The sequence below is a fragment of the Phascolarctos cinereus genome, unplaced genomic scaffold, assembly GCF_003287225.1.
Source record: "Phascolarctos cinereus isolate Bilbo 61053 unplaced genomic scaffold, phaCin_HiC Scaffold_726;HRSCAF=1367, whole genome shotgun sequence".
Classification (NCBI taxonomy): Eukaryota; Metazoa; Chordata; class Mammalia; order Diprotodontia; family Phascolarctidae; genus Phascolarctos; species Phascolarctos cinereus.
In genome coordinates, this window is record NW_027556098.1 from 363,007,297 (window position 1) to 363,034,966 (window position 27,670).

A 27,670-nucleotide genomic window follows, 5' to 3' on the forward strand; every position below is an offset into this window, starting at 1 on the left:
ATGGAAGATGGAAAAGCTCTTCTCCTGGGAAGGGGGAGCTGATGAGAGAAAGACAAGGCAGCCAGCTGCTTGACTGCTTTTAAAGCTATATGCTCTGGGTGGGTCAGGCTTCTGTGCTGACAGGCTGGGAGGGACAATTGTGAGAAAGACACAAAAGCAGCCCTTCCCTGTGGTCATTATCAGTTTTAGCCAGTCTCTTGCTTCTCTCTCTCTCTCTCTCTCTCTCTCTTCTCTCTCTCTCTCTCTCTCTCTCTCTCTCTCTCTCTCTCTCCCCCCCTTCCTCCCTCCCTGCCTCTCCCCCTTCTCCTTCCTTATCTCTCTCCTTCCCTCCTTCCCCCCATCTCCAAGTCTCTCCCTCCCTCCCTGCCTCTGTCTACCCTCTCCTCTCAGTCTATTTCTCTTTCTCTCTTCTCTCCTTCTGTTTCTCCCTCCCTCCATTCCTCCCTCCCCTCTCAGTCTGTCTTTCTCTCTCTGCCTCTCTCCACGTCTGTCTCTCTCCCTCTCCCCCTCTCTTCTCTCTGTCTCTGTCTTTCTTCCCACTCCCAAACACCCACCCAGCTCTGCCTCTTTCCCAGCTGGCTTAGGGCCCTGACTCAGGAGCTTCCTCTGGTCACCTTCCTTCTCCCCTTATCACCGTGGCAGGATGACGGCACCAACTCCATCACAGAGCCCCCAACTCTGCATTCCCATGGCTATCCACATGCAGGTCCTTGCTGCTGCCAGCTTGGGCTCCAGCCTGCATTAGCTCCCTAACACATCTTCCCAGCTCCGTTCTCTGCCCATCCAGGCTACCCTCACTACCAATAGTCTTCCTTGCACTCAGGTCTGATCAGTACAATCTTTTGCTCAAAACCATTAAGCAGTTTCCTACCCCCCCCACCCAAGTAAAGGTTCCTTTGCCTGGCATTCAAGGCCCTCCACAATCTGTATCATTCTACCTTCTAGCTTCATCTTGTGTCCCTTTCCAGACCTTCTACTTTCTAGCCAAACTTGCCTATCTTCCTCCCCTGCACTGGTCTGGTGGTTTCTTATTTGTTTTGATCCCACTGGTCTTTATGCCTGGAACGCCCTATTTCCCTGCTCTCACATGGTGGACTCCTTCCTACCCATCACGTAAAGCCCAACTGGGATGCCTCTTCCTCCAGTAAGTCCTTTGTGATCTCAGGAGTCCGTAACGACCTTCTGCCATAGACCTCATCTAACCCTAAATTCGTGTTTTGCTCCTCTTGAATGCACTGATGAAATTCTGCGTGCCAGAAGTCAGCATGGTATTTTGGCAGGACGTTGGAGTTGGGAAAGAATCATATTCTTATCCTGACTCAGGCACTTACTATTGTGTGACCCAGAGCAAATCATTTCACCTTTCTAATCCTCGGTTTGCCTTCTCTCTCAAATGGGGATAATAATACTTGTGCCCTACCTATCTCACAGAAGCACGTTGTTAACCCTGAAGCGCTGCATAAATGTGGGTTGGTACTGATGTGTCATGCCTCTGGTAAGCTCTGGGAGGGCAGAAGTCTGTCAAAGCTGCCTAGCTCCCCTAGCACCCTACATGGTGTTCTGTACACAGGAGGTGTTTAATCAATGTTGAGTTGAGCCCTCCTCCCACCCAAAAGGCCGAAGGTCTAGAGATTTAGATTGCGGCTGCCCCCTCCCTCCCCTTAAGGAAAGACCTCACAGAGCAAGCCCATTGATCTCTGGAACCTAAAGGAGAAGCAGGGCTCAGCCTAGTCTCCCTCTTTCTTCCCCCTCCCCCATCTCCTCTCTATTTTCCTCTTTCAGGGCAGAAAGGCAGACCCTGTGCAAAGCCAACTGAAGGGGGCACAGCAGCCAGCTGAGAGGAGGGACTGAACCTCAGGCCAAAGGGACCTCCAGGGGCTTGGCTTCACTTTTCCATCCTACTCCCTTCCCCATGCAGGAGAAGAAGTCTTTTCACTCAGAATGTCTGTCCTTCTACCTCCTAAACTGGAAGCCACACGGAGGTAAGGCCCCTAACCCACCCCCCTCCCCATCTCATCTCTCCTTCTCTGCCCACCCCAGAATCCATCTGTTTCTTCCATTTGCCAGGACCCTTCCCCACTCCTCCTTCCCTCGCTTTCCCTCTCATTCCACGGGGAAGTGTCTTGATATCTGTTTATGCAGCTTGGACTGCCTGATAGAGGAAATAAGCCAGACTCCTGGTGGCTCTGCAGAGAGGCTTAGCTCCTAACTCACCCCCCCTCCTCCAGTTCTTCCTGCTCACCTTCTCAGCTGGGGGGCCAGGTGGACCAGCTGGTCCTGCTTTGCCTGGGAATCCTGGGGGCCCCTATAAGAACAGAGGGGAAAAAAATAAGAACAGAGGGGACCGACTTCAGAGCATGATCTCTCTATGTGGCTTAGCTACTGCTCACCTCTTAGACATTATGCTTCCATCTTCTGGAAGGAGGAAACCCTCTGCCCCAGTCACTAAGTACTTCCCTAGTATCCTCCCCCTGTGTCTACCCCACTCCCTTCCCTTGCCTCTGCCTCAAGCCACCTGCTCTCGTCCTGGTCACCCTTTCAATCAGGACAAATGCCCTTCTGCGATATTGTGCATCTCTCTTTTCCTGATTTTATTCTGGTAGATCCTTTACTTACCGGTGGGCCTGGGAATCCTGGCTGTCCCTGAAATCCCTGCAGACAAAACAAAGGAATGGTAAGTTCTGGAAGGGCAAGGGCTGCCATATGGAAGACGGATTCACTTTGTTCTGCACGGCCCCAGTGGAAAGGATCAGAGCAATGAAGGGCAGGAACATTTCAGCCCAATGTAAATGAAAACTTGCTGATCATCAGAGATGTTCCTAAGTGGAACGGGTTGCTTCTGGGGGCAGTGAGTTCCTCGTAATCAAAACTCTTCCAGTAGAGGCTAATGTCTTCTTGTCAGGGATGTTCTGGGTGGAGGGGGGAGGATTAGTGAGATCTGGGGACCCTCTGGCCATATCCGACATGGTCATCCATTTTGTATTTCTCTAGCATTGCCTTCTGGAAGCAGATAACCCTCTGCCCCAGCCACTAACTATTTCCCCAGTGTCCTATCCCTTTCTCCACTCCCATCCTGCTTCCAACCTAGGGTAGGTGACAATGGAAGCCAACAGGACTCAAAGGGACCCGCCTCCAGAAAAAGGAATCGAGGCTGCCATCACTCATGGGCACCAAACTCGGTGCCATCTCCTCCTTGACCCATCAGAGATAATCAGACTTAAGTCATCTTTATTTGTGTTACCCCCACCTGCCCCACACATGCACATCCTTCACATGATCAAATATAAGGTCCCTGAGGGCGGGGCCTTTTTCTTTTTTTGTCTATATCCCGGTGCTTAGCACAGTGCCAGGCACATAGAAGGTGTTTAATAAATGTTGATTGATTTCTCTTCTCCCCTTCCCCTCCCATAAACACAGACTTGCCCATGTGCATGCATGTGTGTGTGTGTGTGTTGCATGCACACGCGCACACGTACACACACACACTCACATATTCCTTCCCTTCCCACTCACCTGGTCTCCCTTCTCACCAGCACCACCTTGGGCTCCTCTTTCTCCTCGGGGACCCTGTCACCCACAGAAAACAAAGAAAACTGGCGCCTTGCCCTCACCCTCTTCTCTCAGCCCTCAAGCAGTACCCAGCCCTGAGAGGACTGTGTTGATAAGTCAGCATCTCCCCACCAGCCACCCTGAGACCCCTCCCACACTTACTGCAGGGCCCATGGGGCCTGGGAGACCTTCAGCTCCTGGTGGACCCTAGAAACAGAGAGAAAGCCAATCAATAACCTTGAAGATTCAAGAGCAGAGGTGGGGACGTGTTTCTGCAGGATTGAGTGAGTCGTGACTGTGCTGAACTTGAAGGATTGGGGGAGGCGGGGAGGGCACAGTGACTTTGCCTGACCTGACGAAGGGTTAATGGTGACCAGGGACCATGACCCTCTCATGTAGAGGAAGAACTAATGCTGATTCTGTTTGAATGAGGGGGGAAAACATGACCAGAGATCCTGTTTGCCTGAAGGGAGAAACTCAATAACCCAGCAGGGTTGCAGGGTAGGGCTGAGGGGCAGAGAAGCTATTTATAGGCTCTTCAGGCAGGTCCAGAAGAGAAGAGGGGGACAAAACCTAAATGATTGGAAGGAGATGAGACCCAGGAACCATGGCAAAGTTATCTCATTGCAGTGGCACGGTTGAATTCTGTGTGAGCGGGTGGAGGAAGAGGATGCACACACAGTCTTGAAGACCAGAGCGAAGAAGAGACTTCCCTCTGAGGTGGAATTGTAGTATTGATCACTGAATGCCGGAGCTGGACTGGTCCAAGGCCCTTTTGACAGGCAGGGGAACTGGAGGCCCTAAGAGGCCTACATGGAGTAAAGTGCAGATCTGGGCCAGGCTTCTGACTCCAAAGTCAGGGTTGGCTCCCCATGTCTCTTTTACAGACGGGGACACACAGGCTGAGAACAGTAAGGAGGCCAAGGCAGGGCCAGGAGCAGCAGCTCCCAGCCTGGGCCTCTTCATACCAGCCCTTCCTTCTAGCCAGCTCTGCTTGAGGGGGGAGTGGAGGGGAAGAGGAAAGAGGGGAGGAGGCACCACTAATAAAGAGGTGCCTTTGTGGAGCTGCCAGACTTCCGCATTGGGAAGCAGAAGACCTGCATTTCCATCCTGGCCTGGGTAGTAACCTGTGGGACCTGAGCTGTGTGGCTTCATTTCCCTGGGTGAGGGAGCTGATTTCTCACAGGACCTGACAGATATCTAAGGCTGACCCCCTGGTTTTACAGGAGAGGAGAAGGCACTTGGCAGGCAGCCGGACAGGTTGTAAGTGGCAGAATCAGGATGCAAAACCGAGGTTCTCAGAGCCCAGACCAGAAGGCTTTTTCTACCCTATCCTGTTGCTTCCCTCTCAGGTCCCTCTCAGTTCTAGACCCTCCCTCCCACACAGGCTGATCCCTCTATGATACAGCTGGGGAGGCTGAGGGGGTGGCAGGAGGCGGGCAGGGGTGGCGCGATCTCCTCTTCTCAAACTGCCAGAATACTCTTCCAGCGTATTGGGTGTGTTTGTTGGGGGAGGGGATCAACAAATCCCTTAAACAGCTGTAACTCACCGACTCTCCCTTCTCTCCGGCAGGACCCGTGTAGCCACGCTCTCCCTTGATGCCCTTGGCAAACAGGTGGAAAAACCAAAATTAGCCCCATGCTCCATCATAGCTGTCATAGGAGGGATGGAGAAGGCAGCTGGTATGCAGCATGGTACTGAAACAGATGGTACTGAAGAAGGCTGCTGGGGGGGAGCGGGGAAGTGGGGGGCCATCCTCTAGCCCTTAGCACTGGCTCCCCTATCACAAAGTTATCCTGAAATCGCAGGCCTTGCCAGGGGTGTCTTCTGCCTCCTCCTCCTCCCTCACATCCAATCAATTACCAAGTCGCTGTCAAATCCATCTCTGGGATATCTGTTGCATCTGTGTCCTCCTCTCAATTCCCAGGGCCAGCATGGATCCCTGTTGTCTGGCATTCAAGGCCCTTCATGATGCATCTCCCTCAACACGCCCTGAACTTTCCTGCCATGCTGTTCCTAATAATGGAAATGTCCTTTCCCCCTAATGAACTGCTACTCATCCTTTTAAAACCCAATTCAAGTGCCCACCACTTTACTCTACAAACTGTCAGTAATGATCTTTCCCCTCGGGCCTCACAGGACATTATGAATGCATTCTATCTAATGCCCTTATTACTGTTGATTAGCTCCAGGAGGGGAGGGATTGTGTCTTATCTAAACTTTGCAATTCTCCCAGCACAGAAGCATCCCTGCACTGTGTAGGATAAGTGTATGTTAGCTGAATGAACATATATATATATACACACACACACACACACACACACACACACACACACACACACACATACACACAATGTCGAATGCCCGCCCAGACTGGCAATCCAGTCAGATCACTGCAGTGAGATGAAGAGATGGTTCCAGCAGCACCCAGGATCTCTCGGTGTGGGATCAGCTACCTTCAGAGGGGCTCTCCGGGATGGCAGCTGGACAGAAAACCCCTCTAAGTCACAGCTGCCTTAGTATCAATACAACCATGAAATGCATTCTGCAGGTGGACAGTTGCAGGCAGGAGGGGAGGAGGGAGACCAGTTGGAAGTGAGGATAGAGAGGAAGAAGGGAGCATTTGAGGCAATCACCTAATTCAGGACAGGGACCTCCAAAGGCTTCTCTGATGCCCACCCTGTCCATGGCACTTGGCCTAGCACAAGCCTATTCCCATTCACCACCCCTGCCAGTCTTCTGGGCACCCTGTGCCCATGTGACTCTGAAGTGACTACCCTCTCCAGTTCTTACTCACAGGCAGTCCTGGAGGTCCCATGGCACCCGGGTAGCCTGGCTGTCCTGGTGGGCCCTGCAGAGGGAAGCAGAGATGATGCAGCAACTTCTCCCCAAATCCAGGCTCAGCTCTGAATTTCAGGCTGCCAATGGCAGTGCCAAAACCTAAGGCCTTTGAAGCCTGTTGGCACCAGCTCACCAAACCACTGGCCCAGCTCCCCTACCCCCAGGCCTTGGGCTCACTATTTCTGCCTCCAACCTAGTCCTCCTGGACATACAACTCTGCCCGTCTCTGCCCATGCCCACCCCGGCAGCCTGCCTGGCAGCAGGAGTTCATTAACAGGACTCAGTAGCAAGTTCCAGATTGGCTCTGTCCTTGGGAACTAGGCTGGAGACAGCTCTGGGTGGGTGGAGGAGGAGGTTGGAGGAGAATTCTTGGGTGGAGGAAAAAGACAAGGGCATTAGGAAGGTAGAGCCCCCAAGGTGTGTGGAGAGAAGGTTGTGAGGCCAGGGAATGTGCCCCTTCCAATCTAAAAGCGATGTGGAAAGCACCCCCTGAAGGAGCCAGGGTAGAGGGATGTGGCTGGAAGCCGCCTCCCCTGGCCCCCAGCCCGTGACTGCCCGTTCACCTCTGCTCCTGCCAAGCCCCCCTGGTTCCTGTCAGGAGCCAGCTCGAAGGCCGTTAGTCACTCACACCAGCCTAGGTCCCTCCTCTGTCGTATTCCTTCTTCCCCTGCTGGATCGATCCCTTCTCACCGCCTCCCTGTCCCTTAGTGCCCTCCCTGCTCCCATTCCTCCTTTCCCCTCAGCCTAGCTCACTGGTCTTTGCAGTAGAAGTTGACCCTAATGATGAGTCCCTTGTGTGTCTTTATGGGCTACAGGACAGCCCATTATACTGCCCCTGTACACCCCATGTCATCAAGTGGAAAGGGAGGCTGCCGGAGTTTGGTTCCAGTGGGATTTTGTTTCTTGGAACAGGGGGCCTTTGCCCATGACAGTGGGTCTCTACCCCAGATGAGCTGCATCCTTTGAGCTTGAGGGGACCCCAGAGGTCATCTGACAGAAAAAAATCCCTTCATCCCCAACAAACGGGTCATGCAGCCTCCAACGAAAGGGGAAAGCAGCAGTCCGTTTCCACTTTGAAGGAGCTCATTGGCAGGGAGTCTTTCCTGGCATCAAGCTAAAATTTGCCATGTTGCAACTTTCACCAGTTGCTTTAGTTCTGCCCTTCGGGGCCAAGCAAAACAAGTCTAAGAATTTTGCCACATGGCAGCCCTTTAACTATCTGAAAGCAGCGATTGTGTCCCCCTCTCCCCTTTCTTCTCCAGGCTAAACATACCTGGTTTAAACTGAGGCTCCTGAGGCGGGACTCCCACACCACCCCGGCTCCCTGACTCTGGTTCGTCGGAGACCGTCCTAAAGTGATGTCTCTCCAGCCAGACATTCTGTCTTCCAGATGTGCTCTGACCAAGGCTCTGGACACTGTCTATTAATGCAGCCTGAGGCAGCGCTAGCTGTTTATGGCTGCCACATCAGGAGTGTCTTACACTGACTGTGCATGCCTGCTTTGCCCCATCTCCCATCCGTGCCTGCCTGCCATTGCTGTGGCCTCTGTACCCTTTGAACCAGGCCCCTCTGCACCGGCCCTCTAGAGACCAAGCCCTGGAGCAGAAGTAAGCCAGCCACAGAGAGGGAGGACGGGCTGTCCTGAGAGGGCAGGGAGTGAGCACAAACTCGTATAGGCCCTCGCAGTTAGCCAGTAACCAGGCTTCACCCCTTCACATACCGTCTCCTCCCCTCCCCTCCTTCTCCTCCCCCTTCTATAGGAATAGTAATTGAATCAATTCTGCCATTGCATTAGGAAAGAGTGTGTCAGTCAGCCACTCTATAGCTCCCTTCGCCCTCCCTGGGATTTCTCTGACCATGATACCCCTCCATGGATCTGCTCTTCTGTCAGAATGTAATCTCTTTGAAAGCAGGGACCAGCTCTCTTTTGTATTTGTATCCCCAGCTGCTAGTATGGTGCCTGGTGCATAGGAAGCATTTAATAAATGCTTTTTATTTATTCATTCACTAAGGCTTCCAAGTCTTTTCCCCACAAACCGCTACCTAGTCACATTTTCCCCATCCTGTATTTATGAAGTGGCTGTTGTGACACCCCTCCCCCCCAGTAGAGAACTAGATATTTACTCCTATTAACCCTATCTTATTTGATCTGGCCCATCTGTTTGGTCTGTCAGAACCTTTTTGGTCACCAATGATGTCATCCAATGTGTTAGTTTTGACTCATTCCCCAAGTTGATATACATGCCATGTACCACTATGTTACTGAGTCACGCTGATAAGCCGTCATGGCCAAACATTTCCTTCTCCGTTTTGGCCACCCGCCTGGTGTTCCCAATACCACGCGGGACACGGCGTCCCTCTTAACTTACCGGCTCCCCCTTGTCTCCTGTCAGCCCTGTGAGACCACGTTCTCCCTGGAGACCCTTAGGAAAGAACAGAAACTACTGGGAAGGGGCTCTCCCTCCCTCCCTTCCCCCCCATTCCTCTGCCCGTGGCTCATACTGGTGTGTGCCTGGGCCTAATCCACCCACACCCACATGTTGTTAGGGGGTCCCCTCTGAGATTCGAGCCTGTCTTCCTATTACCACGCCCAGGGTGAGAATCTGGTGAGCTAGGTTTTGTACGGTGTTTTCTGGTCAGGAAGGGGTGACCTAGTTTTACATCCACCTAATGGAAGCTGTTGGGGACTGCAAGAGCAAACATCTGTTGGTTCCTGACACATCTGTCTCCTATGATTATACTCCGCAGGCTGTCAGCCCTGTCTGTGCTCAATATGGGTGGCTCAGGTTCAGACCCTGGGAGATCAGTGATAGTGGGAGAGGTGGGAGAGTCTAGCACAAACAGCACTGGGCTTAGAGTCAGGAGGGCAGGGGCCAGGCCCTTTGTGACTCTGGGCAAGTCTTTTCAACTCCACAGTTCTCCCTCCTCACAGCTACAAAATGGGGAGAAGCACACACTTCCTCCCTCACAGGACTGTTTGTAAACCATGAGGTTATTATAGAAACAGAAACTGTTATCAGTGTTGGGAGTGGAGGAACTGAAGCATAGAAGGTCAGTCCAGTCCCGTTTAACCTGTACAATTCAATCTTAAGGTTGTTGAGCCTATGGATGTCCTCTTCCTTAGTGTCATGCCCTTGGGGATGGGAGGGAAGAGATAATGAAAAGCCAAAATTCGAGGAGCAGGGCCAGGGGCTGAAGACTTACTCTAGGTTGAAACATTAGCTTTGATATGTCCAGAGGTATACTCAACAGGTACCTCTTTCCCATTTCCCAACACCTGACCCCTCCCCCCAAAACAGATATACCCAAGAGAAATCATCATTAGGGGGAATACTTTCCTCCCTAGGAGAGCGACTTTCAAGTATTCTGTCCAAAGGGGTGACAGTCTGCCGGGAGCGGTGAATCTCAACAATTTATACCCAGAGAAATGGAATATAATGGTATGGCCCCCTTAACTGTCTTCAGTGTTCTGCCTTACAGGTTTAAATAATTGGAGAAATATCAATTGTTCATGGGTAGGCAGGGCCAATACAATAAAAATGACTCAAGCAAGATCCCCTCTCCACAAAGAAGTGACTGTTAGAAGTGTTCTCCAGAGGGCTGGTTTTCATCAAAGAGCTCCCCTTAAGGAAGTAACCATCAGTGGTTATATTTCCTCCCTCCAGATGACCAAGTGACCTGAAGCTCATTCCTCCTCCAGCTAAGTGACTGCAAGTGGCACACCTTCCCCGCCCAGATCCCAGATGAGCGAGGGATGGCAGCATACTCCCCATGCCCAGTACTTACCGGTCCCATCCCACCATACCCTGGGCAGAGGAAAGGCAAAGACAGGAGTGCTCCCTTGGGAGCAGCACCTGACGCTTTTCAAGGGGAAGAAGGATGGTGAAATAGATAACAGAAGTTTGGGTTTCTTCCCAAGCTGAACTCTGCCAATGGCATTGTCTTGGATCAATGAAGGCAAAGACTCCATCACTGCTTCTTCTCCCACTCTGCCCTTTCCCTGTGCCCTACCCTCCCTCCCACCTGTGTCCCAAGGTGCCCACAGAGGACGACGACACGACACGGATGAATGGATGGGCGGACAAATAGATGGGCCCTTCACCCAAGCAAGCAGAGAGACACAAGGTGGAAGCAAGGAGACTTCTCACCAGGGACAAAGACAAGAGCAGATGGAACTGCGACAAGGGGGAGGCGCCCCACGCCCAGACTCCCCATCCCAGCTCCCTGTGGCTACCCCTGAGGTAGGCAACGGAGCTGTGTGGAGTCGCACAAGCGCGAGTCAGGTTAGCGTCTGTGACTGACAGGCAGGGAGGGGCTCAAACACACTGGGGCTGATGGAGGCAGAGCAATTAACGACACCTGGCAGGGGTGCCAGGTGGGGGAGGGCATGTCCCGGCAATTTTCCAGAAATCCAAGCCTGATACCATGCCAGAATAAGGGGTGAGGAAGGGGGGGGGAGTGCCAGGTGCAGAGAAGATAGGGAGGCTATCGTATCTACTCAGGATCACGGGAAAGGCTGGTGTCGCTGGGGGCCACCACCCAGCATGACACTGAGTCTGTGCCAACTTGCAACAAGAAACCCGAGAGCTTTGGCATCTCTGCCAGACTCCTGGAAGCCCCCCCCAAGAACCACCTGGGACAAAGACATCCAGACCAAAGGAGGAAGAAAAAGACGATCAGGGAGGGAGAGTGGGTAGAGAAATACGGCTTTCATAGAGTGAGTCAATGGATGGGTCAGAAGGTGAGAATTCAAGGGGATGGATGAGGGAAGCAGGTGAGGTGAGATGAAGAGGAGAGTGAAAAAGAGACGACAGAGCACCCATGTCAAGAAGAAACCACAGAGCTGGAAGCATCCCTGCGAGGCGAGAGAGCCTCCTGATAAGAGAAGGGCACCCGCCGTCGTTAGCTACTGTGCCTGAAGAGGAACAAGAAACACGGGGTGTAGTGGGGTGGGGTGGGGTAAGCCGAGGGGAGGCCAACAAGAACCACAGAGACCTGGGGTGGGGGGTGCGTGCAGCTCTAGGTTCTTACAGGCAATCCGGGGGAGCCGACAGCGCCAGGAAAACCTGGGGGGCCCTGAGGGGAGAAACAGGCGTGTCACATCTCACAGAGCACAGTAACCCGGGGAGTGGCAGGGGAGACAAGGCCCAAGGCTGGGGAGAGCCACGTTCGGGGACGTTCTGGGACGGCTGCACAACAGACGCCCTGAGGCCTCTGGGGCCAAGCAATCACTCCGCAGCCAAGATGAGAGAATTCCGCCCCCCCCCCCCAGTCCCTCCTAAGGTCTCCACTCTGCCCTCCTCGCAGCTGAAGCCTGCTCCCTTTGTCCTACCCATGGTGGACGTCAAGATTAGCTGTCTGTCCCCTGCTGCCCTCTTAAAAGCTGCCTGGCCTTCTCATCCAAGCTAAGGGCCCACTTGGCTTATCAGGCCTCTTCTCCAGCCTTCCTGCCAGGGCCTCAAAGAACGGAAAGGGCCCTGGATTTGGAGACAGATGACCTGGGTTTGAACACTAGCTCTGCCGCTCACTAAAGATGTGACTCTGGGCCTGGGGTTTCACCTCTCCAGGCCTCAGTTTCCTTCTCTTTTGGACTTGATGATCACCAAGGACCCCCCAGCTCTAGCTCCCATGATCCAGAGGAGGAAGGGGACACTTTGGATCACCAAGACAGCCAGCCAAAGGGCCTACGCACTCATTCATTCCTGCAGGGATGGCTGTCACGCAGCAAGGAGTTGGGGGGACGGGCACGCTTCGGAAGGTCCCAATGCTAAGAGGACCCAGCTCCCAGCCCAGCTGGACCCCAGGAAGCAAAACTGACACACAACCTCAGGAAGATGAATGTATCTTCCTGGGGCCATTTTGAGGAAGCCAAAGACAGTGGGACCCGACTTTGGGCTGTCCATTCCCCCATTCTCAGAAGCACCCTTAGCACCTGAAAGTCAGGTGCCCCAAGCAGATGACTGGAGACACTTACAATGGGCCCGGGAAGCCCCGGGGAGCCTCTCATACCAGGCGGACCCTGCAAAAGGAGGCAAACAATAACATTAAAAAGGCAGGGTCAGAAGACTGAGCTCCCACACTATCCGGCTCTCCCAGGGAAAGTAAACAGAGATAGTATGGATGTCAACACAAGATTTTGCTAAGCCCAGTGGACTCTAATGTCATTAAGGACTTGAAAGGAAGATTGGCCAGGGATAATCTGCCTGCCTATAATTGAGCAGTTGACTCTAAGTGGTTTTGATAGTAATAAAGGAAGAACTTGCCTCCCCCATCCCTTGGAGCACTGAAGTTGGGAAACACAGCAGATGGGAAGTCCCCTGATCTGGCTGGGAGGGAAGAATGTTGGACTTGGAGACAGGAGGCCTGGGTTCAAATTCAGATTCTGTGAGTGGCTAGTTGTGTGACCCTGGGCCAAGGTACTTTTTGGGATCTCAGTTTCCTCTTCTAAAAAACTGAAGTGGCTGAGCCTGGATACTCTTGGAGGCTCCTATCAATGTTAATATTCCATGATCTCAAAGTCAAGAACAGCAGCAGCACCAGGTAGACCAGAAGAATCAGGACTCACAAGTCCTGGGTTTGAATCCAGATGCTAACACTTTTGAGCTGTGCAGCAGTGGGCAGGTCACTACCCTCTCTGTTCCTTCTTCTTTTTTTTTTTTTATAAAACATGGATAAGAATACTTGTCCTGCCTATTTTATAACGTTATGAGGGATGGGTTCTGTAACCCTCCATAGGTTATAGGAATTACCGTGGCCATTATGGATTATAATAGTCTCATCATTATCATCATGATTACCTCTTCTCCTCTCTGTCCTGGCAGTCCTGGAGGGCCAGGCTGGCCTGGGCTCCCAGCACATTCTGGGTCCCCCTCTCCATTTCCCTGGGGAGGGAACAGAGACACAGAGAATGGAGGGGCCCTACAGTCACCTGGCGAGCACCCAGGAAGGATATAGAGGAGCTGTGGCCAAGGGGCTCCCCAGGGAAGGGGGAAGTGAAGATTTACTCACTTGGGCCTCCTCGGCTCTGGGGCGATCCCGTTCTAGGAAGCACTGGGGAGGGAAATCTGAGGCATTATTCAGGGGATGAGGGGGCAGATAGCTTTCTAGCCAGACTACCAGTTCAATGCATAGTCTCTTACCCGGGCACAGTTGTCGAGGCCTGGAACCCCAGGGGTGCCCTGGTCACCCTTCTCTCCTTTCAACAGGCTGGCGGTCGGAAGGCCTGTCTGAGCTTGAGCACAATCCCCACAGATGTTCTAGGCAGGGGAGAGGAGAGGAAGGCAATGGGGCCATCAGCAGCTGAGACCATGGGGACACCTTCCCCCATGTCCACACCCAAGTGTCCTCTAAGGCCTGGCACAGCCTCCAGCCCCTGCTCTCCAGGCACTACCCCACCCCAAGGACACGCAGGGACAGACAGAAAGTCAGACACACAGAAGCATGACAGACACACCCACACCCACTGTGCCCAGGCTCTGCTATGGATCCAGGCACCAAATGTTAGCTTCCCTTAGCCCTGAGGGGCTTTAGGCAGGGATGGAGATGTGGGAGTGAGGAAGAAAGGAAGCTCTGTCCACACAGAACCCCAACTCCTTTTGCCAGGAAGGCAAGTGGTCAGTAAGGCTAGGCCTGGGGCTCAGGCCAGAGACCAGGTACCATTGGTCACTTCCTTGCTCCCGTGGAGGTAGATGTTGGATCTGAAAAGCTCCCTCCACAGCCCAGCACCATAAGCCCCAGGAGGGCTGGGAGGGAAGCCCTTTGCCTCCCACCCACAGGGCAATGGCCTAAAGACACCCAAGCCCTTTGGGGGCTCTCCTGCGGGGGCTGCCCATTCTGCTTCACCCAGAGAGCCAGTCATATAACTAAGGTCCCAACTGGCAAAGCCCTCATTGTGAACCCTAAGCGCTCTCCTCTGGTGGTACCTGAGGACCACTGCTCTGCAGCCTCTGTTAAGAAGGACTGCATCGCTTCTCTCTGGCTTCTCTTCCCTAGAGAGGCATCCTTTCATTTAACCTGGCCAGGAGTCTCCATCAGGAAGTCAATAAGATGAATGAAAATTTCACATTTAGCTTTTTAAAAAATGCCTCATTGCATAAATACAGGAAAGGGAGGGGGGCGAGGAGAGGGCTGGGGAGCGATTCACTGGGAGGTGACTTGACCATAAACTTAATATGAGCCAAAGGGTGATGATGGCTCCAAAGCCTAATGAAGCCTCATAAATCACAGAGTGTCTGAGCTGGAAGGGCTCCTAGGACACGGCCTAGGGAAGGCTGGAGCTCCGAGAGAAGGGACCCTCACCCCATCTCTCCTTTCCAACCTCCCAGCCAAGCGGCCATCCAGCCTCTGCCACCTGAGGCTGCCCAGGCCACTTTGGCATTTCTCTGACCATTCAGGAGGACCTTGTTCCTGACACAGAGCCTAGATAGACTTTGTCAATGTCCATTCATTGGAAATTAGGTTGTGTCTAATGGAATTAAGGAGAACTAGTCTAGACCCCCTCTTCCAAATAATAGCCCCTGAGTCTTCTCTCCCCACTAAACATCCCTAGTTCCTTTGATTGATAAACCCATGGTATATTGGTTGAAGCCCCTTACCCTCCTTCACTTGAGAATTTGGAACAGGGAATTTCAGAATGAGAAGGGACAAGAGCATAGAATGTCAGAGATGAGAAGCTATTAGAACAGAGAGCATAGAATTCAGGAGCTGGAAGGGGGCTTAGAGCTCATCTGATCTCACCCCCTCAGCTTAAACCTTGGGCTACATTAATAGTTATCAAATGAATCATCGGTTTATAAATGCTCCAAACTGGAAGAGGCCTCAGGGGGTCATCTAGTCCAGCTTGTACTTGAAGCACGAATCCCCTCAGTGTGATTCTGCCCATGATGTCAACATGTACGTGATGTCTGGGCAGAGTGGTATCTACTCTGCCATCTGTGTATCTCACATACAAGCCCCTGTAGTTTTTGTTAGGGGGTCTTAGGCCACAAACTCCCCCATGGCTCTCCATCTGCATGCCACCATGTTAGGTATCTCCTAAAGAGCTGATCACAGGGAATATGGCGAGCGCCCTGGGACCTCTCTTGCCCTCACATCCTCACTCCTTCCTCCCACTGCATTCAAGCTCTTACCTTCAGAATATGTCTTTCAGCCTCTGCAGATAGGGGTCCCTGAAGGGGAGACACAGACACAGCAGCTCAGGGCCAGGCTGGTGGGGGGGGGTAAGGAGGAGGAGGAGGAGGGAGGGATTGAGAGGAATATTGGAAACAGAAAGTGATTCCCAACTCTCTGAGCCTTCTTCCTGGGCACTTGATCCAGATGGGACTGAGGGAATTAAAAATCAGAGACAGTTCCACATCAAGAGACAGAGAAAGAAAAAGAAACACTCAAAGAGAGAACAGATTGGACAGCTCAGCTCTGGGGTGGGCCAAGAGATGGATACGGAGCAAGGATCATTAGTCTTATACCTACCAAATCTCCGGCTGGCCCAGGCAGTCCTGGCAAACCATTGTGTCCAGGTATTCCCTAAAGCCAAGGATAAAAGTGGGACATTGAGTCCTAGAGTCGAAGTTAGAGGACCTGGGTTGTATCAATTATTAGTTGTGTGACTAATAACCCTGCCTCTTTCAGCCTCAGTTTCCCCATCTGTAAACTGGCAATAATTACCTCCTTTGCAGGTCTTTTGTGAAGAACGCATTTTGTAAATCATAAAGTGCAGTAGAAATGGGAATTGGATGTAATTTAAATAGTACATGTTTCTCGTCCAGTGCCCTGGTTACCCTGCTTCCAGCTCCCTTTCTCCTTCCTTCCTCTCTTTCCTTCCCTCCTTCTTTCCCTTTCTTCCCTCCTTCCTTCTTTCCATCCTTCCTTCCCTCCTCCCTCTCTCCCTCTTCTCTTTCTCTCTCTCCCTCCTTCCCCCCTCCCTCTCTCCCTCTTCTCTTTCTCTCTCTCCCTCCTTCCCTCCTCCCTCTCTCCCTCTTCTCTTTCTCTCTCTCCCTCCTTCTCTTCCCTCCCTCCCTGCCCAGCTTCCTCACTGTCTCTGTCTCATCTTCCCTTCCCCTCATTATTTTTATTCCTAGGCAGAGCTCAGGGGAATTTTCATTTTCTTTACCACAGCCCAGTCCATCCTTGGGGACCAGACCATGGGAAGGGCTGCTGCTGCTCATATTCATTCTCGGCATGGGCCTAGCTCCTGAGAATCTCCAGATACTTGGCAGGTGGACACGTGGTGTCCCAGGCAGACACAGGCAGAGCGGAACTTGGGTTTTTTTCCAGGCGAGACCACTTCATTCACTCGCTCACTTATTCATCCATCCATTCATTCATTCAACAAACATTTGTTAAGTGCTGATTATATGCTGGACGCCATGAGGCCCTGGAGGAAACAACAGAGTCTTTGCCCTTGAGAAATTCACAATCTAGTAGGAAAAAAATGAACTCAAACTGAAATGCTTTCTTGAGAGCATAGCCCTGTGAGGGAGGGAATTCAAGTGTTCTCATTTGACAGATGAGGAAGCGGAGTCTCCAAGAGCTGACGCAGCTCACTCATGATCATGCAACCCGTGAGAGGTGGAAGGGCCAGGATCCTGGGCTCCCCAGCTTGGGGCCGCCGGCCACACTTGCCTCTCTGACTTTGGAGAAATTTAGGTCTGGCAGAGGTTCTTGACTTCAACCCTTTCCTTTTACAAAGGAGGAAACTGAGGTCTGGAGAGGCGAGAAAGGGCTTGCCAAAGGTCACACTGGAAGGGACTGTCAGAACCAGGATTAACACTGAGGTCTGGGGATCATCCACTAGGCCATGCTGCCTCTTCCACCTACATGGCTGCAGGGACCGGCAGCCCAGCAAGGCCGGGAGAAGGATGGACGGAGGACTTCTGAGCACTGGAACATTCAGCAGCATACAAAGGAAGTATTCAAGCCTCATTTTCCTTGGCCTCTTACACCGTTTGACATTCTTGATCGTCTGATCCCCCACTTCCTTTTAACAGCTCTCTTCCCTTGGATTCCTGAGTCTGTGCTGGCTTGGTTTTCTCCTTTCTACCTCTCAGGCCAGTCCTTGGAGGGCTACCCTTCCTCCAATCCACATTCCCCAAGGTTCAGTCCTTGACCCTTTGATCTTAACTCTGTATCCTCTCCCCCTTGGAGATCCTGGCCTTTCCAGCCTCTCTGACAATAAGAAGAGTTCACATTTATATAGCTTTTCAAGGCCTACAAAACATTGTATGCACACTATTATATTTGATTCTCACAATTCTGTGAGATAGATAATGCCCAATTAACAGCTGAGAAAATTGAGGCTCAGAGAGGTTAGGTGACTTGAATGCATATGCCCTCGATTCCAAATCTACCATCTTTTCCAGCCAATTGCCCCCACAATCATCTTCTCTCTCCCTTATTTTCAGTGTCTCATCTGCTGGGTCCTTTTCTCCTGCTTACGAGTACACCCGTGCCTCCTCCGTCTTTAAGAAAAAAACCCATACTAGACACAACCATCCTCTCAAGTTCTCATCCTCTCTCTCTCCTCCCATTTTTAGCCAAATGCCTAGAAATGCTCTCTCCCCCTCCGCACCCCCACCTTCTTTCCTCAGTCTCTTCTCAGCATTTTGCAGTCTGGCTTCAGACAACATCACCAAGCTGAAGCAGCTTCCTCCAAGGCTACCAATGGCCAAACCCTATGGCTTTTTCCCAGTCCTCCTCCTTCACTCCTCCGTCCCATGGGCATTGCTGATCACCCTCTCCGCCTGGGTCCTTCTTCCTTCATGCCATTGCTCTCTCTTGTTCTCCTCCTATCTGACCATGGCTTCTCAGCCTCATTGGATGGCTCATGCTTTCTATCACAGTCCCTTGTTGTAGGCAGACCCCTGGGCTCCGTGCCCTCTCCTCTCTGCACACACTTTTTCTTGGGGACCTCGTCATCTCCCATGGGTTTCGTGATCACATCTATGCTAGGCAACTCTTGACTTAAAATGCCTGGTCCCAGTCTCTGTCCCGTGGGCATCTCAAACATATCCCATTATCTTTCCTCTCCAAATCCACCCATCTCAAATGTCCCTATCCCTGTCAATGGCACCACTATTTTTCCTGTCCAGGCTCATAACCTTGATGTTACCCTACCTCTCTCTGCCACACATAACCAATCAGGGGCCAGATCTTGTGCTTCCACATTTCTCATCTCTGTCCTCACAGCTGGACAAAGCCAGGTTGGACTCCCTATCCACAAGTCCCTCCCTATTCCAGTCCATCCTCCATTAAGCTGTCAAAGTGATTGCCACAGCTCTAACCATTTCATCTCCCCACCAATTCAATAAACTCCAGTGGCTCCCTATTACCTCCAGGCTCAAACAGAAAATTCTCTGCTTGGTGTCCAAAGCCCTTCACAACCACCTCTCACCTTTTCCACCCTCCCCATCCCTGCCATACTTGGCAGTCCAGTGACACTGGTCTCCTGGCTGTTCCTCAGACAAGACACTCCATCTCCAGAGTCTGGCCATTGCCCCCCACATCTGCAATACTTTCCCTCATCTCTGTTTCTTCTGTCAAGTTCTAGCTGAAATTCCTATCTTGTCCAAGAAGCCTTTCCCAATCCCTCTTCGTTCTAGTGCCTTCCCTCTGCTGATTATTTCTTTTTTATCCTGCTGACTCTCAGAGGAGCCCAGGCTTTCCTGACAGGCCTTGTGGTGAAGGAGAAGGAACGCTACATTTGGGCTCAGAAGGTCTGGGTCTCAGGCCCACCCTTAACACATTGACTATCTGATCTTGGGCAGACTGTGGAACCTCTTTGGGCCTCAGTTTCTTCATCTGTAAAATGATATACAAGTAACATTTGTATGGTCTTCCTCACAGAAATTCTGAGAGGAAGATACTTTGTGGACTCTAACACACCACTGAGAGCCGAGTTCTAATTCTTACAGACATTCTGATGCCCTGGGGAGTGGTGTGACCCAGGTCTAGGGTCTCTTACATCTGCATGGGGTACCTCAGAGGGCACCATTTTCAATCTCTTCTATTGTCCAGAGGCCATGCCCTTGGAAGTAATAGTCACAGGGGACTTATTTTGTCCCTAGAGATGCCCTAAACCCTCCAGGATGACTTTGGTCAAGGGGCAGGAAGGAGGCAGTGGTGCCCAGATACCAGGAGTCTTGTTGGCCAGCCTTCCTGTGGAATCCCTGCCCCAATCACCCTTATTTTCTCTCCTCACCTGCCGTCCAGGCATTCCGGGGGGTCCTGGAGGTCCGGGGACTCCTGGAGGACCCTAAAAGAAAGGAGGGAGACTCAGACACTGGGCAAGGTCCTACCCTGTCTTGGTAAGGGTTGAACAGGGGCGGGAAGCTAGGGGCATGGCGGGACAAGAGGCAGAGAAGCGGCACACACCTGAGGGCCCGGCTGCCAGGAGCTGCCGATCCAAAGTCCTGGAGCACCCTGGTTGGGGGAGGGGATTGCAAAAGAAGGGGAGAGGTTATAGGAGACATCTACACACCAAGCGGGAGGTTGGGGGGGAGAGTGCGAAGGGAGGTCTCTGGCTTGAGCGCAAAGCCCCACTGACCCCCTGGCACAGCGGGCACAGCAGGGGTGAGGCGGGCAGCCGGGCTGCTCCCCCGGGCTAGGGGGGCAGCACTTACCGGCATGCCAGAGAAGACAGGTTCTCCTCGGGAACCGGGGGGGCAGGAGCACTCCCCTGGATCTCCCTGAAAAGAGAAGAGAAGTTACAGGGAGTAGGGAAAAAGGAAGAGGGGGGCATCCTCTGGAGTTTCAGGGAGGCATTGGACCAGATGCCTTCTAATGGCCTGTGACCCCCTGGACCCAGACAGCTGCTGGTCCCAAATGCCCTCTGATCCTTGACCACTCAGCTCCCACATCCCCATTCATCCCAATACAGCAGGTGGGTACTCCACATCTTTGTGTATGTCACAGATGTCTCTGCCCCGGGCTGAAGGGATGAGCATGAAGCTGTGTCTCCACAGTGAGGGATTCCCATACCTGTTACTGATATCCCACACCTGACCCTGGCTGGGTCAGGCCTACCCACCTCCACATGCTGGAAGGAACCCAGGGGAGGAATCCAACCAAACCTTCTGCAGGGAAGGAGGGGAGGGGAAGATCTTGGGGGTAGTGCCGTCCATTATCACGCCCATTGCTACCTTTGTCAATTGCCATGATGGCTTGGATGTATCAAGCCCTTTAAGGTTTACAAGGTGAGGCAGGTGGTACAAATATTATTATCCCCATTTTACAGATGAGGAAACAGGCTCCAAATGGGGAAGAGTCTTGTCCACCAATACAAGATCAGGAACTCTATAGCTTCAGCAGAGCCCATGAACACTCACCTTTTCACCTCGGACTCCCTTCTCCCCCTGGGAAACAAACAGAGCGTAGTAAGAGGCCCAGATGGAGGAGGCAGCCAAACCCCAGCTCTGACTCTGAGCGAGCTACTCACCGGCATCCCACTGGTTCCTGGCAGCCCTGGCTGCCCTCGAGGCCCATCTCGGCCCTAAAGGAGAAGGAAAGGCAGAGGCAGGTGAGGCTGGGTCCAGGCACCTCCCTCCTCATGGGAAGAAAGGAGAAGGAAAGGGTATGGGCACCATCCGGGACTGGGCATCTTGGATGCCTGAGGAGGGAGACCGAGGTTCAAGGGGGCAGCCCAGAGGACTCTCAGAACTGGAGCATGTTGGAGGTGGAAGGAATGGCCCCTTGCCATCTTACAGATGAGAAAACTGAGGCTCGGAGCAGTGGAGGGCCGTGCCTGCGACGAGGGTCCCAGCTAATCAGGGCCAGGGCCAGACTCTGAACCTAAATCTCTACCCCAGACACCTGCATCTTCCTGGGCTCCTCCCAAGAAGCCTCCCCTCCAACTTCTTATGGCCGCAAAGCATTTCACTCAGCTTAATATCTGCTGAGTGTCACGTGTGATTCAATCAAACACAGTTCAACATAGTGGACAGAGAGTCAGGAAGGGTTCAAATCCTGCTTCAGACGCTTACTGGTTCTGCTAGTTACAGTAGACAAGGCACTGAACTGGCTCCTTTCTCCTTATTTGTGAAATGAGAGGGTTAGACTGGGGGGCCTCCAAGGTCCCTTCCAGCTCGAATCTACGGTCCCACAAGTATTTATTAAGCACCTATTATGTGCCAAGCTCTGGGGACACATAGACCAAGGTTACACAGTGCCTGCCCTGAAAGAGCTTCCATCCTACGACACGCGCACGAACAAGCTTATACAAAAGACAAGGCAACAGTAGGGAACAGTGGGAGGCGCCAGCAGCTGGGGGGAGTCAGGAGAGGCCTCATGGAGAAAGCAGAAATTGAACTGAGCACTGAAGGAAACCAGGGATGCTCCAAGGTGGCAGGAAGGCAAGGGGCCCAGGCGGGGCAGAGTTCTGAGGAGGCAGGGGGAGGGTCGCAGGATCACAGAAACATCATTCTTGTCTTCTTGTTGTTCGTCCTTCATTCACAAAGAGGACCGGTGACATGACAAGGACTGGAAGAGATCTCAGACACCATCCAGCCCAACCACCTCCTTTTTTTCAGATGAGGAAACTGAGGCCCAGAGAGGTCAAGTGGCCTACTGCTAAATCTCATCAGTTCCACCCTCACACTCTCTCCCCAATCTGTCTCCTCTGCTCACACAGACACCACTCTGAGGGTCCCGAGTCCTCTTCACCTCCCACCTGGACTATTGCAACCTGGACTCGTCTCTCCCTACTCCAATCCCTCCTCCACTCAGCCACCAAGGTGACTTTGCTAAAGTGTCAGCCCTACAAACTCCAGCAGCTCTCTTCCTGCCTCTCACTGCCCTCCACGCGCTCTATGAGCCAGATGCTGGCCTTCTTTGCTATTCTCTGAACACGACCTGCCATCTCCCACCTCTGCACCTTTGCCCTGACTGTCCCCCATCCTTGGGATGATGGCTGGCTTCCTTCAGGATTCAGCTCCAGTCCTGCTCTCTTGCAGGAAGCCTGGCCCAGGCCTTCCAGTTGCCAGTGTGGTCCTCTCTGAGAATCCTGTCTGTCTCCTTTGGAGGTAGACTGTATGAACCCAGTTATAGACATGTCTGTCTCATCACGATGGGAGTTTATTGAGGGCAGGGACTGGTTTTTTGCTTTCCTTTGTAACCCCAGAGCTTAGCACAGTGCCTGGGATATAGTGAGCACTTAATAAATTCTTGATGACTAAGTAACTGTTGACTGACTACTGACTTGCCCAAAGCCCCTCAGGTTAAGAGTCAAAGGCAGGATTTGAACTCACGTCTTCTGACTCCATGGTTGGTAGTCTTTCCTAAGCCAGTTTGGCAGGACTCTAGAGTATGTGAAGGGGAATAATGTACAATGATGCTGGGTGGAATCAGGCTGGGAAGGGCTTTAAATGCTAAACAGACTCATTTGTATCTGACCCCAGAAGCAATAGGAGCCTCTGGAGTTTAGGGTTATATTTGCACTTAAAGAAAATCGCTTTGACAGCTGTGTGGAAGAGGGATGGAGAGGTGGGGAATCTGAGGAGGGGGTCAGGCACCAATCAGGGGCTGCTGCATGTGTGTCCAGCCCTGGCTTCTGTCCCAGCTCTCCACCAGACAGAGACAAGGGCTTCCAAGGCCTTGGCCAGCCCCACAAACAGCCTGCCCCCGGCCCCAGCCCCCTGGGGCCTCCCAGCCCAGCTTTGTCCCACTTTTCCCCAGCTGTAGGACAGCCTAGTGGGAACAAGGGCTGTGCCCTTACCGGGGGGCCGGTGACACTGAGGCCTGTGGGTCCTGGGGGTCCAATGGCACCTTTCACCCCAGCAGAGCCCTAGAGGAAAGGAAGAAAAAAAAGTTAAAGTTCAAGTATGGAGGACGAAACCGACAGCCCTGCAGCCTCCAAGGGCATCCACTTACGTCCTCATGATAACTTCTGTGGCCACAGAGGAGGCAGCACAGCACGGGAGAGAGAACAGGGTCCTAGGGGCTCTGGGTTCAGGTCCTGCCCCTGACACATACAAATCAGCCTCTCAGCCCTCCAGGAAACTAGGGATCCTAACCCCCCAAGAAGGAGGTCCTTGTGCTGTCCACACCTCTCCCTGTCTCCCTGGCCCTTTCAGGGGAACCAAGAGATTTCTTCACAATAAACGTGTGAGAAGGGCAGCCTGAGATGAGGAAAGTGAGACCCACAGAGATGAAGTGACTTGCTTAGGGTCAGATAACTGACCATAAAGTGCCCGAGGCAGGATTCGAACTAGGAGCTTTAGCCATGAACCATGGCTATAGCCTGCAGCTTCGAGGCCACATGTGGCCTTCTAGGTCCTTGAGTGTGGCCTTTTGACTGAGTTCAAGTTTTACAGAACAAATCCTTTTATCAAGGGGATTTGTTCATAAGGGGATTTGTTCTGTGAAGTTTGGATTCAGTCAGAGGGCCTCACTTGAGGGCCCAGAGGGCCACATGCAGTCTCAAGGCTGCAGATTCCCCACCCCTGGTGTAGCGCCTCCCCCGGTCAAGTTATGCCAGCAGTGCCTCCCCAGAATAGAGGCTGTGAGCCTGAGTCTGAGACTGGGACCTGAACCCAGATGGGGTGTGGCTCATGACTTCCTTTGAGGGGTGGCCAGCCTAGAATAAGCGCTCTTTCTCTTTCTTTCTTTCTTTCTTTCTTTCTTTCTTTCTTTCTTTCTTTCTTTCTTTCTTTCTTTCTTCTTTCTTTCTCTCTTTCTTTCTCTTTTTCTTTCTTTCTTTCTTTCTTTCTTTTTCTTTCTTTCTTTCTTTCTTTCTTTCTTTCTTTCTTTCTCTCTTTCTTTCTTTCTTTCTTTCTTTCTTTCTCCCTTCCTTCCTTTCTTTTTCTTTCTTTCTTTCTTCCTCCTGCCTTCTTTCCTTCTTTCTTTCCTTCCTTCCTCCCTCCTTTTCTTCTTTCCTTCTTTCTTTCCTTCCTCTTTCTCCTTCTTTCCTCTTTCTTTTTCTTCCTTCCTTCTTCCCTCCCTCCTTCCTCCTTTCTTTCTTTCCTTCTTTCTTTCTCCTTCCTTCCTCCCTCCTTTCCTTCCTTCCCTCATTCCTTTGGCAGGGAGAGCCAAGCCACAATCTGCTCCCACACCATTGAAGCGACACAAGTAAGCAACATCTAATCAGGCATGCAATCCTGAATGCTGTCGCCCCAGGCGTATGCCCCTCTCCCGGGAACCACTGTGCTCCCATGCCATCTGCCCTTGCAGCCGCTGTCAGAGCATGTGCACCAGTGACTGCCCCCAGGAGGATTTTCTACCAGGGACAAAGCTCACAGACTGTCTCGGCTTCAATCAGTTGAGGATCTATAGATTTGTCCTGGCGGGCATCCCCCTCCACCCACACCAACTCCACCCTCTCTGCAACAGCCAAAATAGCTCATCTCCCTGAACCTAAGCTGGCAATGAGTCTCTCTCTGGTCCTTGAACAAAAGACATGGAAAACCTGTCATGGAACCCGGGGCTGAAGGTGGCCTTCCGGCTCTACTGGTATAATCAATCCTCCAGATCCAAGGTTACCTCCATGCTGAAACCTGGAGGGCTTTGGCAGAGGGAACTGTTATTGTTATTAACAATCAATCATCAATAACAATAACCTTTAAATATTATTTTTAATGAGGTATTATTATTATTATTAGCCTAGACCTCCTGTGATTACATCAGTGTAGGGTACTTCTAGTGTGGAAACCAGAGCACCAATTCATCTGTAGTTCAGCATCTCAGAGAGTTGCCAGGGGGCACTGAGAGGTTAAGCAATTTGCCCAATACATGCCAGGAGGGAGGCTTGAACTCCTGTCTTCTCGAATCCAAGGACAGCCCACTGTCCACTGTGCCATGCTGTCTCTTTAACTATCAATAATATTAAAAACACATTAAGAGATGCTCTCCTCAAACAACACCGTGATTTAGCAATTGCAACAATTATTATCCCAGTTAAGCCACTTGCCCAAAATCACATCGCTAACAAGGGACTTTCAGGACACTGGTCCTAATTGAGCAGGAGGGGATCTTAGAGATAACTCTGCCCCCATCTTCACTTTACAGATGAAGACACTGAGGCAGGAGATGGGAACTGCCTTGTTCAAGACCTTCCAGCCAGTAAGTAACTCTCAGAGCACTGGTCATTGGCTCACCTTGGCACCTTTCTCACCAACAAAGCCTGGTGGTCCCCGAGGTCCTGGAGGTCCCTGGAGAAAGAAAGACCATCACACTGTATCTCTACAAGGGGCCCCACCCCTCCAAGTCACCCTTACAGCCCAGGGGACAGACGTACCATGGTGCCGGGCAAACCCCGATTGCCGGTCTCTCCCTGTGGACCAGAGAGCATGGATTACAACAGGAGAAGGCCCTAGCACACCTTGACATATGGATTGCTGACTGGCCAACATCTTAGCCAGGATCAGAGATTTAGAGCCAGAGGGATCTTACAGGCCGGTGAGTCCAGCCTCCCTCATTTATAGATGAAGAAATGTTCAATGACTCCCAATTCACTGGGGTACTAAGTGGCACAGATAGGGTTTGAGCCCAGCTCTTTGGACCCTAAATCCAGGCAATTTTTCCATTGCACTAAAGCTGCCTTAATTCAGCAGTATTCCCAGAGGCCCAGGCAGGAATGAGGCAGAGCTAAGCCTGGAAGCCTCCAACCAGCCTAGGGCTCTGTCCCTGAGAAGCCACTGCAGTCAGGTTTCTGTCGGGACTCTGGCCTGGGGCAAGGGCCAGGGGTTGGCAGGCAGTGGATGGGAGGAGGAACTCACCGGAGGACCTTGGACTGACAATCCCGGAGGCCCTGGCTCACCCTGAAGAGAAGGACAAGAAACTCTGGTCTCTAACAATTCTGTCTGCCCCCCTGTACTTCTCTCCCTGGACCCCACCCCCTTCCTCTCTTCCTTCTTGGCCAGCTCCCTCATCCCTCCATATTCCTTCTTGTTCTTTTCCCTGCATCTTTCCTCTCGGCCTCTTCCCTGGTCACTCTCCTTGGCCTCCCTCATCTCATCCTGGGCTTTTTTCCCTCCTTACTTATTCTCTCCCTCTTTGCCCCTCCATATTACCTGCAAACCTTTCAGCCCAGGGGGGCCTTGCACACCAGGCAGGCCGGGCTGTCCCTGAAAGACACAGATGGCGGGAGGGGGTCATCACAGAGCTGGTAGTGACAGTAGGAGCCATCTAGCACAGCCCACGCCCCATCTCCCCCATACAATACACCCAATAAGCAGGCGCCCAGTCCCAGCCTGAAGACCTCCAGGAGGGTGAGACTCACTCGGACTGCACAGCTCATAGGTGCCAGGAGCAGAGTCCAAGGTCAGTCACTTGGCTATGGGGTCTCACTCATTGTTATTCATAACTAATCATGAATAATGAAACACACACATAAAGCACTTTCCTCTGTGCCCAGGAGATAGAGCGAGCAATATCATTCTGGTTTTGGAAGGATCCCACCCCATTTGGAGACAATGCTAAGCATCTGCTGCCCCCACCCATGCTCTCGGTTCTGCCTTCAAAGCCAGCCTCTGCCCAAACAATCTTTCCTGGGTCTGACCACAGCAAACAGGCTCCCTCCAAGCCTCCCCCTCTCCCAGCTAAACATGCTCGGTCCCATCAACCAATCCTCTTCTCAGGTCCCCTCGGTTCATATGCTGGACACACACCCTACAGCTTGCCAATATCTTCCCTAAAATGAGGGCTGGGAACTGAAATCGACATTCTACATGTGCGTGGTCTAATGCATATGGCGCCATTGCTTCCCTTGTGCTGGACCTAGGCTTTGATTAATGTAGCCTGCCATGTCATGATGTAAGCTCATGCTGAACTTGCGGTCCACTAAAACTCCCAGATCTTTTTCAGATGAACTGTTGTCTAGCCATGCCTCTCCCATCCTGTACTTGTGAAGCTGATTTCTTGAACCCAAGAATAGGACTTTACATTTAGCTCTGTTAACATTTCATCTTATTAGCCACAGATCATAATTCCTGCTCGTCCACATCTTTCTAGATTTGGCTTTCATCGTCATCTGTTATGTTAGCTTCTCCTCCCAGATCTGTATCATATCCAGGTTGATAGATGTACTAAGCATGTTTTCAAATAAGCAATTGATAAAAGTGGCAAACGGATCAGGGCCAGGGACGGAAGCCACCCTAGGTATCTATACCACGGGGAAGGGGACAAAAGGACAATGAGGACTCACCGGTTTGCCAGGCCGGCCCACACCCTCGGGGCCCTGGTCTCCCTTGGCACCAGGTTTCCCAGGAATTCCAACAACGTCTGCAAACTCTCCCTGCAGTGTGGGGCAGGCGTCGCAGGCATCTCCCTGGGCAGATGGGGGCAGATGGGCAG

The 27,670-nt window shown here is 52.1% G+C and overlaps 1 protein-coding gene and 1 long non-coding RNA gene across 2 annotated transcripts in view; one reads left to right on the forward strand and one right to left on the reverse strand.

Moving 5' to 3' along the window:
• The window catches only part of COL16A1 (collagen type XVI alpha 1 chain), a 76,079-nt gene that overhangs the window by 18,449 nt on the left and 29,960 nt on the right, over positions 1–27,670 (reverse strand). Inside the window, 25 exon segments of the mRNA XM_020983543.2 lie at positions 2,243–2,305; positions 2,617–2,652; positions 3,514–3,567; positions 3,712–3,756; positions 5,100–5,153; positions 6,348–6,401; positions 8,761–8,814; positions 11,423–11,467; positions 12,366–12,410; positions 13,189–13,272; positions 13,400–13,441; positions 13,531–13,647; positions 15,520–15,558; positions 15,860–15,913; positions 19,587–19,640; positions 19,760–19,807; positions 20,008–20,073; positions 20,713–20,739; positions 20,823–20,876; positions 23,097–23,165; positions 25,474–25,527; positions 25,614–25,649; positions 26,095–26,136; positions 26,389–26,442; positions 27,522–27,644. Coding sequence (XP_020839202.1) covers positions 2,243–2,305; positions 2,617–2,652; positions 3,514–3,567; positions 3,712–3,756; positions 5,100–5,153; positions 6,348–6,401; positions 8,761–8,814; positions 11,423–11,467; positions 12,366–12,410; positions 13,189–13,272; positions 13,400–13,441; positions 13,531–13,647; positions 15,520–15,558; positions 15,860–15,913; positions 19,587–19,640; positions 19,760–19,807; positions 20,008–20,073; positions 20,713–20,739; positions 20,823–20,876; positions 23,097–23,165; positions 25,474–25,527; positions 25,614–25,649; positions 26,095–26,136; positions 26,389–26,442; positions 27,522–27,644 — 1,413 coding nt within the window.
• Positions 1,319–2,674, forward strand: LOC110206285 (uncharacterized). The gene is made up of 2 exons (XR_002323866.2): positions 1,319–1,982; positions 2,604–2,674. It is a non-coding gene; the product is annotated as an uncharacterized LOC110206285 (long non-coding RNA).